The sequence below is a fragment of the Ammospiza nelsoni genome, chromosome 7 (genome assembly GCF_027579445.1).
Source record: "Ammospiza nelsoni isolate bAmmNel1 chromosome 7, bAmmNel1.pri, whole genome shotgun sequence".
In the NCBI taxonomy this organism is placed as follows: domain Eukaryota; kingdom Metazoa; phylum Chordata; class Aves; order Passeriformes; family Passerellidae; genus Ammospiza; species Ammospiza nelsoni.
The window spans coordinates 34,961,192-34,982,429 of NC_080639.1; the positions used below are offsets into that span (position 1 = coordinate 34,961,192).

General features: G+C 36.7%; 1 protein-coding gene across 1 annotated transcript in view; it reads right to left on the reverse strand.

Annotated features, from left to right (window-relative positions):
• LRP1B (LDL receptor related protein 1B) overlaps positions 1–21,238 on the reverse strand; it is a 375,345-nt gene that overhangs the window by 41,217 nt on the left and 312,890 nt on the right. Inside the window, exons 68-80 of the mRNA XM_059476167.1 lie at positions 21,005–21,111; positions 19,861–19,993; positions 16,923–17,045; positions 16,343–16,465; positions 15,520–15,657; positions 14,877–15,011; positions 14,097–14,216; positions 12,724–12,965; positions 6,191–6,414; positions 5,571–5,677; positions 3,764–3,880; positions 1,762–1,935; positions 1,038–1,163 (exon numbers count right to left, since the gene is read on the reverse strand). Of these exons, the coding sequence (XP_059332150.1) occupies positions 1,038–1,163; positions 1,762–1,935; positions 3,764–3,880; positions 5,571–5,677; positions 6,191–6,414; positions 12,724–12,965; positions 14,097–14,216; positions 14,877–15,011; positions 15,520–15,657; positions 16,343–16,465; positions 16,923–17,045; positions 19,861–19,993; positions 21,005–21,111 (1,869 nt within the window). The remainder of the gene's footprint in view (positions 1–1,037; positions 1,164–1,761; positions 1,936–3,763; positions 3,881–5,570; positions 5,678–6,190; positions 6,415–12,723; positions 12,966–14,096; positions 14,217–14,876; positions 15,012–15,519; positions 15,658–16,342; positions 16,466–16,922; positions 17,046–19,860; positions 19,994–21,004; positions 21,112–21,238) is intronic.

Below are 21,238 nucleotides of genomic sequence, written 5' to 3' on the forward strand. Positions count from 1 at the left end.
GGGTAGCTTGAAATAATTTTTAGGTGGTGCTGCAACAGCAGAAATTCTTGACATGTGTCCACCTGAGATGGACAAAGAGCTGACACTTGGAGGGGCAGGGAGGGTGCTCAGACTGATTTGTGTCCAGAGCTGGACAGTTTTATTAATACCACATCATGAGCCACTAAAACACAGACTTGTTCATTCAATGCTTAAAGCCTAGGCAGTATAAATCAATGAGATTTTCTCCAGAGAATTATGACATTTCAGGTAAATTAATTTAATTGCTAAATTGAGCACTTTAAGCACAGAGGATCTCACCAAAAAAACCATCACTTGCACTTCTGAGCCTGGAATTAAACATCAGAAGAACACCCTCATACACATAATACACACAAGAAATGCTATTCAGTGATTTCTAGAACATGAAAAAAAAAAATCAAGCTGGCTAAGAAATTATTCCAGCAGTGTGACCAAGCTAGGTTTGGCCTAAATTAGAGTGAAGATATTTTAAAGATTCCCTCCCCACCCCTAAAACACAGCAAGAACTTAGAGGCTTTTTTCTCAGGAAATCTGGTTTCCTGTGTCTCAGTATTAGTCATTACAAAGGTTCCCAGAATATATAATTTTAGATTAAAATGCTGCAGGTTTTTTTCCTTTCTTTGGCTTTTACTTCAAAGTCATTATTTGCTGTGTTGCTCTCACTGCCTTTCACCATTGCTGCAGTGTTTTTTTCTCCTGAATGACTCACTTTTAATTTGGGATCCAAAACACCTCAGTGTTTTTCAAACTTCTTTTGGTCAGTATTTATACCCACTCACTTTTAACCATCTTGTATCTTGTTAAGCTGAAAGCTCATTTTTTATTTTGATGAACATTAGCAGGGGAGGCATTTTTTTTGAATCAGGCATTTTGTTTCTTCACCTTTCAATTTCAGCTCATTAATGTGTATATTGAACATCACAAAACTCTGCCCTCACAGCCAGCCTGGCCTTTTGCAATGACCAAAACTGCCCAGCTGTTTATTTTCTGGTTTTCCTGCACTTTTCAGTACCTACCTAGGAGGCTCTGATCAATGCATGTTCCATTCATCAATGCCTTTCCTTCTGGACAAGCACAGGTTGCACCAGAAGGGTTGAGTAAACAAATGAATTCACACGTCAGGTGCAAGCAGGGGTTAGGCACTGTTTGAAAAGACAAAATATTAGAGATATTGATGATTTTTTTAAAATTAAAAAAATTTAGAACTATGTTCTAAAACTAAGAAAAAATAAATAAATAATCAGATAGAAAAATTCTGACACACTTCCACTTCCCAGGATATCAATGGCCTCGAGTCTGTGAACACATTCCCCAAGCAGCAATGCAAGACGAATTTATTCCATTACCAAAAAATAGAATTTATTCCATTTTTTTGGTAATGGAATAAATTCCATACCAATTTATTCTATTCTAAGAATAGAATTTATTCCATTACCAAAAAATCTATTGGTAACATGGAGTAAAAAATTTCATCTGCTTCTGGCTAGAGGGATTGTTATTCATCTCTCTTCTAATTATTTTTATATCTCAGTTACAGTGAAAATACAAAAGGCATTTGTGTACAAACTTGTCCAGCATCTTTCAAATGGGTGCAAACACATCAAAATGATATTAAAAAAAATATGACTAAATCTATTTTCAGTTTGTACAATCAGGCTCTGGTTTATGTCTACACAACTTGGTTACATTTCCCCCTCCAAGACTGAATTTAAAGTATTTACAGTAATTATGCTTACTCACAGTCCGTTTGTTTGTAGCGGTGGAAAACCAAGGCACTTTTTGCTTTATCAACATCCACACTTAGGTATTCTACAAGGCTCTTGCCAAATTTGTGCACTCTAAATGCACCATTTTTAGGGCCTGCTCCATATATGTAATCCTCAAAAATGTCAATTCTATGTGGATGCAGTAAACCTTGAATAAAAATGGATAGTAAATACAAATATATATTTTTATTCAAATAATAAACAAGTTTTCAAAATAACAAATTAAATTAATTACTGTGATTAACACCTAAGGACGTTGTTTTTCAGACAGCTTGTTTGGTCCTCACAAAAAATTACTTTTAAAAAAAGCAATCTTCCTCAAAGAACCCCTTTCCATTTTGCAGGCAACTTAAATTTCAAGATTTTTATCAGTTTTCCACACAATTGAGTTTCAGAAACTGGCTGATAATTGAAGAAAAAGAAACTCTGTAGTAACAACTCACTAATTAGAGCAGACTTGTTCTACTTGTTGCACCTTAGGTACAACACTTTAACTAGATGCATGTGACAAGGAAGAAAGAGTTCATCTTGCTTCACATCAAAGAGATTATTCTGACAAAACATTTCTTCAGCTCCTTCCTAACATATTTGAAATGCCAGTTTGTTGTGCTATGCTTGTTCTAATTTGTAATTATAGTAAATTAATGCAAAAGAAATTGTTAGCTCTACCAACTCCTCATTTTTAAGAGCTCTGAGGGGCTCTTTGGCCACCAGTTGGATTTCCTGTGTACAACTGGATGTAGAAATTCACATTTGCCCTCAGTAAGGAAATGGCTTCTAACTAAAACTTCTTTGCCTGAGATGCATCTCTTCCTGAAGCCATAAAGAATTAGAAATATTCCTTGTCATACCTTGTGCCTGCTATTTTCTCCATTTACTCTAAAAATGGTTTTGTATTTCCTTTGTATTTACCTAATTTCATCAATCAGCCTTTATTTCTTCCTATGGTTCTTTCACGCTATCAGTGCTTGGCACTCAGTATTTAATTTTCATAAAAAATATTAATGAATTCTAACTGATTCTTTTAGGCTTAATTCAATGGGTTGAAGGTTTTAGTCTCATTGTAAAGCAATGTTTAAACTGCCCCAATTTTCCTTTGGCCCAGTGCTAGAGGAGGTTGTGGTCAGATCCCCACTCTCACAGTGATCTTTCAGACAATTATATTCATATATATTGATACAAATTGTGGAATAAAGTGCTTTTAAATCAAAATAAGATGTTTTCAATCTTGTCCTGCCCAATTAGGATTATGGGGCATTCTTCCTAGTATATTCCAGAATATCCTGGTGAATTCTGGGAGAAAACACTCAATAGCACCAGGTATAATAACACCCTGACAATTCTCCAGAACTAACTCCCACAATCCTCCCCAAGAATTGCTTTCAAATCTTTTTTAATGTGCCCCTTTTATTTTCTACTCAAACTTCACAAATTTCTTACTTAACAAGTTGTTAAAAAGCCATTGTGCGCTTGAAAACAGTTTGCTTCACCAGAATCTCCTTTTTTTAACAAAAGGAACTTTCTTCATTCACATTCTGTTAGCAGAATTCTGTGATTACTCACTGACCTGAAAGCCAAGCCCATTATTCTCCCGGAACTGATTCAGACCAACTGTTCTACAGCCCCTAAAACTCCAGTTCAATGCAGGCAGCCCTAATACAAGTCCAAGTGAGATCAAGCCTAAATATTAATCCCAATGGTACTCAGTAATACCTATACTTGGAGATCTGTACATATAATTAAATCTTTGTTCCCCTAAGGTAATTTTATCAGATTATCTTAAAGCTGAAATTATCTTTATTTTATCTAAAACACTTGCTTAGATAACGTTTGAAACATTGTCTAACAAAAGCACAAAAAATTACTCAATAATCCCTGCTTTTTGCTTTTTGCTTACATAGTGTTCTGAATAGTGTAACTTCAGCCAAATAAAATAAAATAAAATGAGAATCACATTATACCAAGGCTCTCCATACCTTGTTTTGTGCTCACAGACACAACTGAGTCGGACCCATCAAAAAGAACACTGCCAATAACAGACAACTCGAAATCAGCCCAGAACAGGCGCTGGCTGAACGGATCAACCACGAGACCTACAAAGGAGATAAAGTTCAAAAAGGAACATAAAAACTGAAAAAAAATTAGTATTTTTCTGTAATGCTACATTTTTATGTCATTCATATTCTCGTGTACACAAAATATTGTGGCAATGAAAAGACTTGACTGGAAAACAAAGAGAATAAAATATTACAGCTCCCACTTAAGCCTTCCCCTTGGGGAAACCATGGTTTTTTACTTTCTTTACCTTACTCTGCCCAAGGTCAGCTCCTTTTCTAACCCATTCTCCTAGAGACAGAAATACCAGGTGGGAATTAAATATAGAGTCAACTCCTCTAACCTGTTCTCCCAACCAAAATCTAATATGCCAATTGCACCAGTGTGATCCTGTGTCAAAAACAAGGCATTCAGAATTCACGGAGTCTTTGCACCCTGTTTCCACACATATTTAATTCTGTTCTCATTTTTACCACCAAGACTTCCCATGCAGTCTTGCAGAATTAAAAATCAGATTATTTTAACTACATTACTTCTGCAAGACTTAAACAGCAATATTGGAAGATATATAGCTATCTATTTTTATATATATTTTCATCTTTATATGAAAAGAAAACAAAAGAGAATAAAAGATCAATGGCATTATAAATACCCAGCCTCTAGGCAATAATCAAATAGTTAAATCAAGTAGTCCATGCTTCACAGAGGAAGATTAAATGGTTAATATGCCATTTTAGGTCATGTCAAACACTTCAGCCTGAAGAAAATATTGAAGCCATAAAATAATTTCATTCTGAGCTTTTGAAGTTGCAGCGCATCTTTAATAAGAATGGGGAAAGGTATTTTTCTTCCTAGTTATATAAGTAGGTAAGTCAGAAAAAAATACATCAAAAGAAATTATACATAACAGCAAAAATACTCCTCTTAAGGTCATAAATTAATCAGCTGCAGATAGATGAGAGGAAGTGGAGAAAATCTGACTCACAGACCAGTGAAATATGTTTACATTTAAAACTCCATTGTAAAAAACTCTCTTTAAAAGAAACACTGGCATTCAGGGATATGGCTAAAGAGAATAATTTCTGGTAAAAAGCAATCACAATGTGTCATTGCTGTGTGATACATGGGACCTGTAAGGGGCATGCTTTAGAAGCAGTCCCCATTTTCCAGCTTTAAATTATTCTTTGCATTTTAATGAGAAGATTTAAATATAAATTAATACACAACTAGCATTCTCAATGTACTTTCCTGGTATCAGAGATAAAAGTATTTCTATTTGTTTTATACATGCAACACTCCTGTGATTGTCATTTCTAGGAAGTCAAGCCCAAATGTTCAAATTCTCCCTCCCTCTTATTTGAAATAGGAAAGCCATATGTGGTAATAAATTTAAAAACAGTGTAAATAATATCAGTAAAACCCCATTTGGGAGGGAATATCAAAGGTTTGAACTCTTTCCTTGCATTCCCTCTACATGGGCCTGTGTTAAATATCTGACAAAAATTAAAAACTCCATGAACATCTATTTTCTACTATGAAGTAAAGGAAGAAAACACAGAAGGATGTTACTAAAGTATTTTTAGGCAATAAATACAGGAAAATGCCCATTTCTTGAGTGTTTTGTCACGTTGGGTTTTTTGCTTGTTTGTTGGGGTTTTTTTGTTGTTTTTAACTGAAATCTTCCTCAGCTAGTGGGTACCAGGTATTTTGGAAAAATGAGTTGTTTACCTGTAGGTCTTTGCAAGTTCTTTTGAACCAGTATCCTTCTCAGAGTACCATCCATAGATGATTCCTCTATGTGGGACCGATCCCCAATAACTGTCCAGTACATCATCCTGAAATATTAAACACAAATTTAATCTGAATGCCAGCACAGAGCCTCCAAACACTTCACTGATACTCAATTTTTGTGAGCCTTTCAACATTCACGGCAGAGTGGAGGTCTTGGTTTACATTTAGGCAAGTTGAGCAGGAAATTAAAAAAACAACTTGGAAAAGTTTAGATAATTGCAGACATCATTTTCTTTCCCTTACTGCATTTTGAAATTTTATTGGAATTGCCAAATCAGAGTGGTGTTGAAGGATACATACCGCTTTTTAGGATTTACAGCAATTAAGCTGAATGCCTGCACAGAGCCTCAAACACTTCACTGATACTCAATTTTTGTGAGCCTTTCAACATTCACGTCAGAGTGGAGGTCTTGGTTTACAGTTAGTTAAGTTGAGCAGGAAATTAAAGAAACAACTTGGAAAAGTTCCGACAATTGCAAACATAATTTTCTTTTCCTTGCTGTGTTTTGCAATTTTATTGGAATTACCGAATCAGAGTGGTGTTGAAGGATACATACCCCTTTTTGGGATTGACAGCAATTGCATATGGCTCTCCTGCAATGCTGGTGAGGAGCCTGGTGCAGTTGGGTCCCTTCAGCTGCCCCACATTGATGGAGTACCTGAGGCTGGTCCAGTGAGTTGTGTAGTAGCTGAACCAGTGCATTCTGGAGTGATCAGTCCAGTAAATATTCCCAGCCACCCAGTCCACAGCAATGCCCCTGGGCCTTTTGAACTCTGGACACTAAAAAGAACAGATGGTGCAGTCAGGTTGGTGGAAATGGCCTTTCACAGCAGCTGCACAGCCATGAATTTGTGTCATTTTTTTCAGAAACACTGCGTTGGAAAGACTTAAACTGCACCTGCAGGAGTTCTGCTCTGAGGGATCTCTGACACCTCTACTCCATGCAGAAGAACAAGTTAATCTTTCAAATCTGTTTTCTCAACTTTAAGGCTACCTGCATTAGGGAAAAGTCACTTTGACATCAACTACTTGAACTATTGGTACTGAAGCAAACAGGTGTTTTGGACTGTAATTTGAAACCAAGGGAAAGGAAGTTTTCAGATTCTGCATCTCTTTTATTCCATGCTGTTCCATCCCAAAGCACTCAGTGAAAACAATGCGAACCCACCCTGAGGAGTGGGTAGAGAAAATCACTGCATTCAGAAAATTGCACAAAATTCCCTCTGTATTCATGAATATTCATCTTCACACATAAAGGATGCTTGACTCATTATAACATTAAATTTATCAACTGCAGGATCTCTATCATTAATTTTTTTCCATAATCATTAAGGCTTAGCTCTGAAAAATGGTCCTGAGGACAGGAGTTCATATTGCAAATAGGAGATTTATATGAACAACTCTAAAGTTTACTGGAATTCCTGCAGAAATGAGTATTCCCAGTAAAATAGGATTACCCAACTCTTTCTAACATGAATGCAGTGTATCATAAAAACCTCAAGACCAGCATAAGCTATAAATACACATACAGTTGTTTGCCTATTTAGTTATAAGTGTATCAAGTTAAATAATGAAAAAAAACCCCAGATATTCCTTAAAAAATGAAGCAATGAAATGCTACTAAGCCACATAACTGGAAAACAGAAAAGAAGATCCTAAAATAACCTGTTTTCCCGTAAGCGTCAGAGTTCCCTAATACCGCAAGATATTTGTAAACTATTTTCATCATATTAAAGTTTAAAGTTAAAAGTTTGATTTTCAAAGCTAAAAGTCAAACTCTTAACTTTAAACTTTAATATTGTACCATAAATATTGTACCATAATTCTTTGATATGAGATGACGACAGTGGTGGCAGATGCTTCCACAAATAACAGAATTTTTTAAGTGTTTGTATATAACAAACTTTTTTCTTTCTTGCTATCCAAGCAACATTCACAGAAGGGATGTGAATGTTCACAAAAAAAAAAGGGGTATTTTCAGATAAGACAAACTGTATTTTTAGTCCAAACTCCTTTTAATTCTGGGCAATATTCAATCACCTGAGTCAAGAAACCTCTCACACCTGGACATCTCTTTAGATACTACAAGGACTAATGGCTTACAATGCTGGAACCAAATATTATTTTAAAAGGAAAAGCAGCTGTCATGGCCAGAAAAACCTCTCACCTTTTCTTTTTTTTAACTGTTCAAACCACAGTTTACAATAAGACTTTTTTGAGAGCCTGGAAAGACCAAGATGAGAGTTGCCAAGCAGAATAAGAGGTGGTTCCCAAAAAAGGTGGTTCTAGAAGCAGATGAGACATCCTAAAAGGGACATCCTACAAAAATTGGGGAATAAGGGTGGGATTTTGTTGAGAAATACTGATCCTGACTCCTCAACCAGACAGGAAAAGTGAAATTTCTTTTCATGAATTGCTGGGGGGATATTAGAGATCAAATAAAGAAAGAGATGAACAGAAGAAATGTCAAGGAGCCATCTGGTGTAAGAGATTTTAAAAAAAGAGGGAAAAAACCCCATGAGCTGATGCTGTGGCTGTGCAATTTCCAGTTGTGTTCATTAAGTTGCAGCTACTATCATATTTCTGAGCTCTTCTGCATCTTCTCACACTGTCTAGTAAAATTGCTAACTGGAAATGAGCTCTTACCTAATAGCTTATTTGGATTATGTTAATTTCGAAGAATAATTCTGCATATAAAGTAAGGATGAAAATACAGGAAGAAAATCACATTAATGTTTTCTACAGTGATTTTAGCCCACTTTGATGGTAATTATAATGTACTACAACTTATTAGAAAAACTGAGGTTTGAAAGCTAATTGCCTTTCACAGTTTGGAAGTCTCTGCACAGCTACAGACCACGTCAGCTCGATGACTTTTGATCAGAACTGTTGTCTTTTGTAAATTCTGCTTTCAAGGCAAAGAATTAATAAAAAAAAAAAAAAAACAAAGAAACCCAACGAACTAAAAAAAGAAGCTGCAGTAACGATTTGGATCTGGAAATCTTTTTCATATAATGTCAGATTACAGATTTTCAGCCCCTAAAGTTCAGTTGGACTGAAGAAAATATGTTGCACATGCAGTAGGAACACATCCCTTTGCAATGTTTAACAGGAAGAATAAATGGCAAATCTAATTTGTACCATAAGCAGTATTTTATCTTATTTCTTTTGCAGATATTTTGGGTAGGGAATTGCTGTGGAACAAAGTAAAGCAATGTTTTATTTTGCCTCTTCATTAAAAAATAATGCATTACCTAATGTTATATTACTAGAACAGTAAAAAGAAATTAAAGACAACAAAATGTTTAGAATTTTGTCCACTGAAACACAACATTTTTGTTGATAGATGAGCATCCCAGTGGGTGCAGTAATTCACCAAACCACCACTGGTATTACATAAAGTAGGATAATTTACAAACCCCAACCAGCTGATTCCAGAAAGAGTCTTCTAAGTATATAAACTTCATCCAGACAGAGCTGTAGCTCTAAAACAGAACCATAAATTCCTGTTTTTAAGAGAATGTGGGCTGGAAGCAGTTTGCATTCACAGGTGTGCACTGGGCCCTGGGGCAAATGTTGGGAAACAGGAGTGGGCTCATCTCAAGGGTGGTTGAGGGTCCTTGTGAAGCTCTCAAAACTCTGGGGCTGGAGTAGGATGCCAATAATCTGACTGGATACATCACAAAACCTCTGCTTTTCTTCCCTTTGGATGGTATCATCATTTTAATGTTCATCTCTTTGTCCTTTTCCATGAAACGAAGCCCTTGAGCTGAAGCGTGGGGCGGCTCCGTGTTCGTTGTGCACCTCAGGTAACTCCTGCAGCTCTCCCCAAGGATCAGGCAGCAAACAGCTGCTCCAGATATCACCAATTTCACCCTGAACTCAGCTGGGATGAAACCCTCTTCTGCATCTGTCAATAAACTCTCAAGAGTTGATATTTACTATTTCCTATAATGCTTGAATTTGTACCAGTCTTAAACCCATTTTTCACAGAAAATCAGCAGAGCTACTTAAAGCTATTCTCTGAGGAAGGCTCTTGATATGCTAATTCTGTGGAGCAATTTCGGTTGAGAGGGATTTTTGCATTAATGTAATTACCTGAAAATGCAGGTGACTTTGTTCAAGTTTACTGTCTTGATTTACATATCAAAGTCTAGATATAAAAGTTATAATGTAACCTTTGAAAACTTACTCAATAAAAAAAAAAACTTGGGTTAAAATTAAGAAATTCTCAAGCCTTTTAAAACCAAATTTCGGTGACAATATTAAAGCAACATTATAAAACCAATTAACCTATTGATCAGCTGCAAATAAGGCAACAATATTTGAATATTAATAAAAAGAAAACGCTGGGAAAATAACTGAATAGTTAAGCACAATGAGAAGCAAATACTTCAAAAATATAAATGAAAAGTGTCCAAGATATATTCAAATAGAGTCTGTATTTGCATTTTCCACATTCAGATTTGTAAAAAAGCTTTGTCTAGCTTGGCTCAAGCATTGCCACAAGGACCTACCTGCACTGAAGAGACAGGGGAACATGGGGTGTAAAAAAACCATCATTTTTTTCAATGTCTTTGAACAGAAAAGGAAGTGACTAAGAGATATTCTCAGGTAACAGTGAAAAAGGATAAAAAAACCTGAATACTATTTCAGTATGTTAGAAAAAGACTAATTAAGAATATTTTATCTCTATTAGTTTAAACAGGGAGAAAGTGACAAATGAGGTGTGAAAATTTCAGTCCCTGGACTGAAAGATTTGAAGATTTAGAATACGAAGATTTCTGAAGGAAATTTATGCTCCATTTTATGGTCCTCTAAGAAAGTATTCAATCTATTAGAGAGGCTGCAGGTCAGCAAACTGCTCTTGCTGCAGAATGCACCTGCAGATTACCCCCCAAAAATAAAATAAATAAATGAATAACAACACCACTTTCTCAACACTAACCTCACAAGGTTTTACACTTTCATTATTTTCTAATTAATAACTCAATACAGAGATCTGTTTATCAGGATCTTTTAAACAGAAATGTACACCACATAGTTGAATGAGAAAAACTCCACAGTAGAATTACTCCACATCCTCAATACAGGTATCCTGCTGCAAAACTCAAATGACAGAGCTGACCTGTTAGAGATCCGAGGCATTATTTTGTATTTCAGAGCGGCGTTTGTATTGCTCCCCCATTTTATGTATTGTTCCCCCCTTTCCAATGTAAGATGGTTCTGCCCTCCCCAGTTTTCCCGCCATAGCCCTCCTGACAGTTTTGTTGCTATGGTTACCCCCGCCCCTGGTTTTGTCAGTCAGTTAAGTTATGTGATTTCTCCTCCCTCATTTCTCCTTATAAGTGAACTTTTTCTCCTCCCTGGGCCCAGTCAATCACCCCCCACTCCTCCTAACTTTCCAGAATCTTCTCCTCTCTGGGGATTGTGGTTGGCTGTGGTCTTGGGGCCCCTCCTTTACTTTGTATGTATTGGTTTTCCCTTTATGTCAATTATGTTAAGTTCATCCCTCCACACTTCATGATTGGTTTAATGTAAATCCCTTCTTTGCACACCCACCCCCTTTATAACCTCGTGTCATTCCCATTTCTTGGTCTCTCCCTGGGGTTCTTCCTTCGGATCCTTCCCTGTGGTTACTTCTTGGATGTCATCTTGGCTCTTTCATTAAACCGGATTTAACCCCACCGAGAGTCCAGCTCCTTCTTTCGCAGTTGCCTAGGCGGTGAGACCGGTCCGTAGTGCGAGCACAGCCCGAGGCCCTCAGACGCCAAGGGGCGCTCGCACTGAATTGCAGCAGGGTGTCGGCCTGCCCACTGCTAGCCGGACACTGACCATCCCAGGCCAGATAAAACCCCGCCGCAAGTTGGCGCCCAACGTGGGGCTCGAACCCACGACCCTGAGATTAAGAGTCTCATGCTCTACAACATTTCAGGTCTACTTTCCATACACTTTCTCTGAACAAAACCAAGACACCTCTGCTGGGCAGGTGGAGGTGCTGCTTTCAAACCACTCTTATCAAGATGCAATAACAGATTCCAGGTATCCTCAGGGTCCATTGGTGCCTCCAGCAGGAGGGTTTTGCCCTGCTGGTGTCAGAGGTCAGGAATGTCACTCATTTGGAGAGGAAATATCCTTGGGTGAACGTACTCAGAAGTGGTTTAGAAGTTTATGAATTATAGATGAAAGATCGGGCTACTGTTGCGACTCCTGTTTATTGTGGGTGTATAAAAGCAGGCATGGGGTGGGAGGGCATCACTGTTACCTCTCCTAAGTTTAAGGAAATGTGAAAAAGCCACACAGGTGCTTTTTCTAACAAGAAAAAAATTAAAAACTCTACTCTGCTGTCAAATTCAATGAAGACTAAAAATCCCAAAATCTAAATTTACAGCATTATAGAAACACCAATGTAGAGACCACACTGTTATTCTCAGTTCAGCAATGTCACTTTCTAGAGAATTTTGTAGAAATATTTTAAGCAAAATGAGAAACAACATACATTTATTTTATTTTCAAGTAAAGACCACTTAAAATTACCCAAGTTTATGAAAATCCACATTTCTGTTGCGAAGTCCAAACCTACATTTATGCTTATTCAAAATAAAATAATATGCAGTTCAACAGAAATGGAAATAAATTGTTCTAACATTTCAATATATGTAATAACTTTGCCAATATTATTGTTTATATGATCACTGTAGAAATTAAGCTTGTGTTTAATTTCCTTTTCTGTCTTCCCAAGACTTGAAATTCATGGCTTTCTTATTCTATATATTACATTCTTCCCTTTTCTCTGTTGCAATAAAAAATCTTGATGGTATACAGCCTTCCCAATGTTCTAATATAATGTTTACTTCTCTGCAGGAAAGTTTTTTAAATCCTACAATTGTGTTGTCTTGGAGACTCTACCAAATCTGTCAGAGTCTTGAACAGAAAAGCTTTAGGAGCCATATATATCACTGAAATAAAATCATTCTCAGATAGACATTTTAATTTACTGAATCAGCCCATGCTATTACAGAAGAGTCAGAATAGAAAAATAAATTGAATGAAATTTGTGTGATTCAATCTTTGATTTTGATCACTTACTATCAAGCCACTGTTACTCTGCCTCCTCTCTCTGTCGTGAAGTTTTCTGTAGAAAATCCCTCCTGGATTAAACTGAGTGCTCCAAACAATCATATCCCCTTGAAAATATGCATCCATTCCAGTTATCCTTGAATTGTGTTCAATATGTGATATTTGCTGATGAGCACCACTGTAGTTGAATGGATATGCAAAACCCAGGATGTCAGTGTCATTAGCAACATAGAGAACTTGATCTTCAGAGCCTAGGGATTATTATAATGAAACAAAAATAAGGTAAATGTCAACTAATGCAAAAAAATCAGTGTGTTTTACTCAAGTAGCTTTTTGGTGCTCAGCTGACAGAATTTCTAAGTTTGAAATTATTTTCTGGTTGTTGGAGACTGCAGAAATACCTACACTCTGGGCAGTAAATGCAACTCCTGATATTCTGATATCAACATATCAACTTCAGTGCTCTCCAAGCACACAGGGAGACACCCAGGACTATATTTCAATGTGTATGTAATATAAGAATTTTAATATTTTTAAGACGTATACAAAAATACAGGATATTATGCATTCAGCCCATATGAATCCCATATTTTTATAGGCATGCTGTCTTTTGAGGGACATAAATGTATATATTAAAGGAACACAGAGCTGTCAATGAACATGTTTTTAAATTGCTCTACTGGAAATTAGAATTGGAATGATTTTATCTTTAGTTAAAGCTGTAAAGTTTTGACTGCAACAGAACCTGTGTCTTACATCTCATTTCAGATAGCCAGATACCATCTTGATCCAGATGATGTAAAGTATGTTATTCACAAGAAAATGTTCTCTAATATCAATACATTGAGTGTTGAGAAAGTTAAAATCTGCTTGATAATTTAGAATGTATTTGGATAATTTTTATTTCTCCATTCATATTGCATTTATCCATAGAGAATCAATTTAAAATGTCACACTGTGAGCATGAAATATCAAACATCATTTGTTCCCTTCCTCCTGATAAATGCAAGAAAAAAGAGGAGGTTGGTTAAAGCAAATATCAGTGAGGAAAAAGGAAGCATGAACTGTATTACAATGGAAATGAAGCTTGTGGAAAATTCAGATTTGGGATAATGATTCCCAGGTTTTTAAATTATAAGCTCTCAGAATTGTGTCTGTGTTCCTATAATAACAAACCGTTATCTTCCATTAGTAACCCTATTTGTTCTCATGTCATAATCTGATTTCTTAAATAACAGGCAATGATGCCAAACCTTGAGAGAGTCCATGTTATGTGTGTTACTAATGACCCACTAATATGATCTTCCCATGGCAAATTTGCTTCAAAAATATGGACAATTTATATAAAAAATGACAGCACTGTCCATTTTGATATTTCTTACCTTTTGCTATGCAACTGTTGTTCCTCTCCTTATAATTTTTCTCACACTCACATCTGTAAGAGCCCTTTAAATTATGGCAGCGTTGGGAGCAGGTACCAAATACCATGCACTCATTGATATCTATGAAGAAAAAATTGTAATTTATATCTATAGTGTAATAAACTATTATTTTACTTGTTCATATAATCATGGAACAAAGCAGATGAACAAAGGGAACTCATAAACATTTTCCTGCTGACCAGTGTGGAATCATACATATTAAGACTGCATTTTCTAAGAAATTTAACTTTCTATCTCTTCACTTTGATTTCAATTTTGTATTATGCATCCTCATTATTTTATGCATCTCAAAATATCCTCATATGCCAACTTCAACCAATGTTAAATAATCTATTAGACCTTAAAAATCCATTTATTACTTAAATTATTTAATAACCTGACTTGAACCTTTTGACATTCTAACTTATGTTCAATTAGTGGTTCTTAACAACTAATCTTAAATCTTTGATAACCTCTCCAGGTAAAATGTATGAATCTACATTTTGTAAATACTTTTTGGGTTTAGTTTTGTTTGTTGTTGATTGTTTGGGGTTTTTTTTTTGTTTGTTTTGTTCTTTTTTTAAAATTTTTTCTAATTTCTTAATGCCTTAGCTATCAAACAGCTTTTACCCTGTGGAAATAAACCAAGCAAACATGATATGTATCTCCTTCTCCAGCACAGAAAATTAACTACAGAACTGACTTTTAAAACTTTACAAGAGAAGATGAAAATGTCTGTACCTTCACATTGTCTATTCCTCCTGTTCCTCTGAAATCCAGGTTTACACTGACACAAAAGGGATGATTTTGTTTGATTACAGAATGCATCATCTCCGCAAGGATTCACATTATCTTCACATGTATATTCAGCGACACCTAAACGTAAACAAAATGTCTAAAAAATCCCTGATAGATTTGTTTAAAGTGTTAAAAATTATACCTAAAGTGACAACAGCAAATAACAAATTCATCTTTCTGTTTAAAGACCATCAGGTGAATTTTTAACAAATAAATGACATTACAGTGTTTATCTACATCTGCAAAATTTAATGTATTATATTTTATGCAATGACAGTATTTAACAGATTTCCCATCAAGAATTCAATACTACAATTTTTCTTGTTGCAAATATGTAACAATGCAATCAACTTGTACTTAAATTTTGTAAAGAACTCGTAACTACACCAAAAATCCTCTACAACTTGAATTGCTATCAAATTTGCCTAGCTCTTGTGGTACAGAATTCCATCCGTTTTTAACTAAAAGAAGTAACTACGTTAAACTGAATTCTGTATTGTTCAATAGGTCTTGCACAGATGAATGTCTTCGTTAATTGTTTCTTCTCTGCTAAATCAAGAGAACAGATCTGGCCAGGCCAACTCACTTATTTTGCAGTCTTGCTCATCTGAGCCATCTCCACAGTCATCAAACCAGTCACACTGCAGCTCCATGGGAATGCACTTCTTGTCATTGCAAGCAAACTCATCTTTTCTACACGGTCTGGCTTTGTATGTGATTTTATCTACATAATTACAGATTAATAAGAGAAAAAATAAATCAGTATTTAGGATTTTCAGGTTACTTCAGACACATACAAATGGGAAGGACCACCAAGCATTAAGCAACTGGAATTTATTTCAGTTTCTTTTGGTTTTCTTTCTGTTTCAAATTCTGATCTGCTAAACTGCAGTAAGCCTTACTGAAGGACAAGCATGTGATAGATGAGTAATGCAATGATTGAATCTCACAATTAATGGACAAATATCATGTTTATAGGTTAAGAAAAGTTTATAGATTTATAGTTATGTTGTACTCCATCGAGGGTTTATCAAGGGACAATGGGAGTTGGGACATCTGGGAGGGCTGGCTTGTCACTATGGAACATCTAACCTCCAGTCAGGATTTGAGGAAGAGATCTCCACCTTCTTCAGTGAAGAAGGACAGAACTTTGGTGGGGTTAAAGGGTTAAAAAGGCAAAACCTCCATTGTGAGGGAGCTGAGCACACAGCAGGGAAAATTTTGCTCCCAGCACCGTAACCTTTTTTCTTTATTCAGTCTTCTGTTGTATTTTTGATAAGGTTTAATAACCCTTCCTATGAAGCGTCTGAAAAGTGAGCAGCTATTTCTCACAAGCAGATCTGTGTTACAAAGTTTGCCTTTGAGGTGCTTTCTGTGATCTGAATGCCTTGCAAGGTGATATCACCCACCACAGTGATCCTCATCCGAGTTATCGCCACAGTCGTCGACCTCGTTGCAAATCTGCTCCGGCCGCAGACAAACCCTGTTGTTCCTACATCTGTAGGGCCTCGTTGGAGGGCAGGGAAACTTCACTGCACAGCAAAGAAAACAAGCAGCTGTTACCCGGCTATTAATCCTTTTTTAATGACACATCAAAGCCAGATATGTGTTGGCACTCTAAGTTCTTCATTTAGAGATTTTGTGTCATGAGGGTGATTTATGGCCTTTTTTCAGAACTAGTAAGTATGGCAGAGAAACAGCAAAAGAAGGATGAAGTGTGATCATGCTCAATATTACATCATACAAGTAATTTTTTCCTCCCACTGTGGGTGTCCTAAAGAAAAGTTTAATTTCTCAAAAATAGCAAATATCAAATATCTGAAATTACATGACAAGCAATAACAAAAGAAAACTATATCCCCACATTTCAAGCTTATCTTCTAAAAGCAAAACAAAATTTAAGACACATGTGCCTATATATATATTTCTGTGTCTTAAATGTCATTCTTGCTTTATTATACAAAAACTCTGAAAAATATAATGCCATACCACACATTTCAGCAACTTCATCAGAGTTATCCCCACAATCATCCTCGCCATCACAAACCCAAAAATGTAGCTTGCAGAGGGAATTGTTGCACAAAAATTCATCAGCTCTACATATATTTCCCCCTGGGAAGATGAACAGAAAAGAAAAATAAAAGGCAGGAAAGATGAAAGTCAGTTTTTTATAAAACCACTAGAATCACTTATCACGTACTATATGCAGAGAGTAACCAGGTAGCATAAATAAATTTACAGATCCCAAAGGAACAGGCGGGAGAGGCAGAGGAATTCTCATTCAAAAATCTCTTCCCTGACCAAACAGCTCATGTTCTCAAGGTCCAGCCATGTGGGCACAGAACAGATAAAATAAAGTGACCTCTGACACGATCTTCCTTTCTGTACCTTCTAAAATGACTCATCAGGATGTTTACTGAACACAGGAAGCAGCAAGAATAAAATCTTCCGTGTGTTCTGAATCATCTAACAAAAAGGAACATAGGGTAAGGGAAAATGGTTGAGGGCAGAGTGCTCCCAGGCTTTAAAAATTATTTCAAGGTGGATTCAGTTGTAATGTGTGTTGTCATAAGAAAGAATTTCTTTCTCAATTACGACTACATTTTAATTACGACTACATTTTATCACTACCAATCAACAAAGTTATGGAAAGTTCCTGCAATTAATTTCCTATAAAACACATTTTTTTGGTAACTGGATTTTCAGTTTCCTGGGAGGAATGGGGTATATAAAATAAATAAAGCTGTGTAACTGCAGAGAAGGAAACAATGAAATTTTATAGGATAATGCCAAAACTCTCACTGTGGCTTACCTCAATGCATTACACCCACTCTAAAGCTGGATCAGGCTTCAGTGGCTTTTTACTCATTCATTCACTGCCCTGTTAACACCTCATTAAAATCAACAGAATTCTTTCTTTTGCTATAAAGGCTCAGAATGGCTGAACTTTTTTTCCCCCAAAAGCTAATTTCCATGAAATGCTCATTGCATAAAAGGATGCTCCAACTCTCACACTATGCTACCAGGTATAATTCACTCCCATGGCAAACATAACTTATCAACATTAACAGAAATATCCTGTATAATTATCTAAGGAAAATATATAAAATTCAAGTACTCTTCATGATGAAAGGTATGAATGCAAATAATAGTGTGTGCGATCACAAGATAACCATCACTCTAGTTGTTTAATAAGATTGAAGAGAGTTATTTTTGTAAACATGCACAGTGAGCCACAGATAAATATTATGGATATTATTTAAGAACGCTGTAGAATAAAACTCCATTTGTGTTTGCTGTATTTCCAAAGATGAAAAAATTAGTTATCAGTGAGATAAACTGGCATTTCTTTCATGTGATTGCTCTGCCTGTCATAATTCCTTTATAAAATAGATTTCTGCAACAGAATCATAATTGTGACATAAATACAAAGTATGATAGCAATAACCAACTAGGAATAGGCTTCTTATTGTATTGTAAGCAATTTGCAGTTCACAGAAGCTCCATTATGCTACCCAAAGAATAATGTGGGCATCAGATAAAATAAGTGTGTTACTATTTACTTCTCCTCCATTGGGTTTTAAAGAGATACAGTCCAGATATTTTAAAAGCAGTTTTAAAATTGACTAGATGTTTGTTATTTATTTATTTATTTATTTGACTTTGTTATCTGTCTTCTTGTACCTAAACATCTCTGCAATATTCTTCACATTCTTTGAATTTTCTGGTCTGTCTTTCAAACTTAATCATCCCCACATGATGTCCTTTTTTTTCCCCTTTAAGTATTGTGTAATAGACTTAAAACAAGGAAAGGATAATTTACTATGATTGCTTTGAATCAGATTATTATCCCCTATAACTGTCCTCCATTATGTTTTGAATTTATGCACAGAACATGTGACTGTAGATGGCTAACCCACAGAACTGCCCACTTTAAAGAAAAAGAAAGAAGAAAAATCCAGGAAAAAACCAAGAAGATGACAAAATGCCAACTAGAACTGTTCTTTAGGAAAAAAACTCCTTTAATTTGACTTAGAGGAGGGGCTGGTGAGGAATGTGGAGCTCAGGGGCAGCCTAGGCTGCAGTGACCATGGAATTGGGATGCTCAAATCCCTCAGGGCTGCAAGGAGGGTGCAGAGCAAGCTCCCTGCACTGGGCTCCAGGACAGCACCCTCGGGCTGCTCCTGGATGTGCTTGGGAAAGCCCTGGAGGGAAGAGGGGCCCAGGAGAGCCTGGTTGGTATCCAAACATCCCCTCATCCAAGCCCAGGAGTGATGCATCCCAACAAAGAGGAACCAAAGTGTGCCAGAAGGACTCTGGATGAACAAGGTGCTCCTGGACAAACACAAAAAAGAAGGTGAAGCCCTGGCACAGATTGCCCAGAGATGTCCATCCCTGGCAGTGCCCAAAGCCAGGTTGGATGGGGCTTGGAGCAGCCTGGGATAGCAGAAGGTGTCCCTGCACATGGGAGAGGGCTGGAACTGGACGAATTTAAAGGTCTCTTCCAATCCAAAGTGTTCTGTGATTCGCTGAAATAAACAGAAACCTGGGCTCTTAGGATGACTTATTTAGCAAATGTTCATTATATTGCACAGCTGTGTGATTTATTGGGCATGGCTTTGTAGTTTACTGGGGCCTATAAAAGCTTGAATTAACCAGATTTACTGCTGACTTCCTTGATGAAAAAGAATATGCTTCCAGTAACAACATGACCTTTTCATCACTGGGGAGGGAAACAGAAAGGAGGAACAAGTCATAAACAATCTAAGTTTTGCTTATTCCTGCAGATCACTTGTTAAGCTGCTGTACTTTGTCAGGAGAGTTCACAGAACTTTCCTTTCTCCACTCATTTTGGCCAGGGTACCACTAACTTGCAATGTGTGCGTTCATAAAGCCCAATAAACATTTTTAGAGAGGTGTCTCTTGCCTTGGTCACAGCTTTCCTCATCGCTGCCATCCACACAGTCGTGGATCCCGTCGCAGAGCCATCGCACCGGGATGCAGTAGGCCTTGTTCCTGCAGCGGAACTGATCCTCCTTGCACTCTGACACACAGTCCATCTGTGGGAACACACACATCAGCTCTGGCCTCAGCAGGGGCAGCAACAACAGCTTGTCCACGCTGCCGGAGGGAGCAGGCCCTGATGGAAACCACCCCAGAACCACGCTTGGGGTTGACTTTGAGAAGTCAACCAAAACCTGTCCACAGAGCACAGAAATGTACAACCATGGGCCTGAGTTACCTGACAGCACTCAAAGGATGCAAGAAAACCCTATTTGCCCTTTCAATTATTTTGAGACTGTGAAAAATGCATGTATTTTGTGATTGGCTTTTCGCAAATATTAAAATTAATATTGTATGTGTTGTGTTAGAAAGTAATGCTCTATTAATTCTCTTAAGTAGTGTGTTAAATATAGTTTTAAGTTATAAAAAAATGTTAAAATAGAAACATCCTATGCCATGTAGGATACTTTTTTTTAAAGAAAGGACTCGCAGCGAGATAGCAGCCACAGGACACCTGAATCTTTCAGAGAAAAAGAATTTATTGCTCCATTATCAGGAGAAATGAACTTCCCGCCTTGGAGGCGCTCTCAGGATTCAGAGGAAGAAGTTAAGGATGACCAGACAGAATCCTGTATTTAAATGGAATTTATGCATCATGTATGAAGTGCATGAATATGCAATATTGAATGAATATGTTGCTTTTAAGGGTTAATCCTTTGTTTCCATGGATCCTTTTTTGGGCTCGTGCTGCCCAGAAAAAGGTACCCAGACACCCATAACTCTTTGTTTCTATTGTCCCATATTGTCCTAATTCAATGTGTCCAAATTTTTATTATTCTAATTGTATTACTATTTTTATAACCATTTTATTACTGTTAACCTTTTAAAATTTTGAAAACAAGTGATTCGTGTTTTTCACAGAGATCTAAAAAATTTCCAAAAACAAAAGCAAACTAAACAAAATTGCCACCCCCCCCCCCCCCCAAAGAAAAAACAAAAAACAAAACAAAAAAACACCAAAACCAAGCAACCCAGGAAAAAGAAATCACCAGAAATGTGTCAGGTACCTCATCAGATCCATCAGCACAGTCCAAGTCCCCGTTGCATTTCAGGGATGCTGAAATGCAGCCTCCACTTGCACACACGTATTCACTTGAAGAGCAGGTTGGAGATGCTGGTTACAAACACATATTTTAGCATTAAGAAAAAGACAATTCATGAATAAATTGATTTTTAATTTAAAGTTTCCTGCTGGTTAATAGTGAGCCAACTGGTGCCTAAGCACTTTTGTAAACTACAAT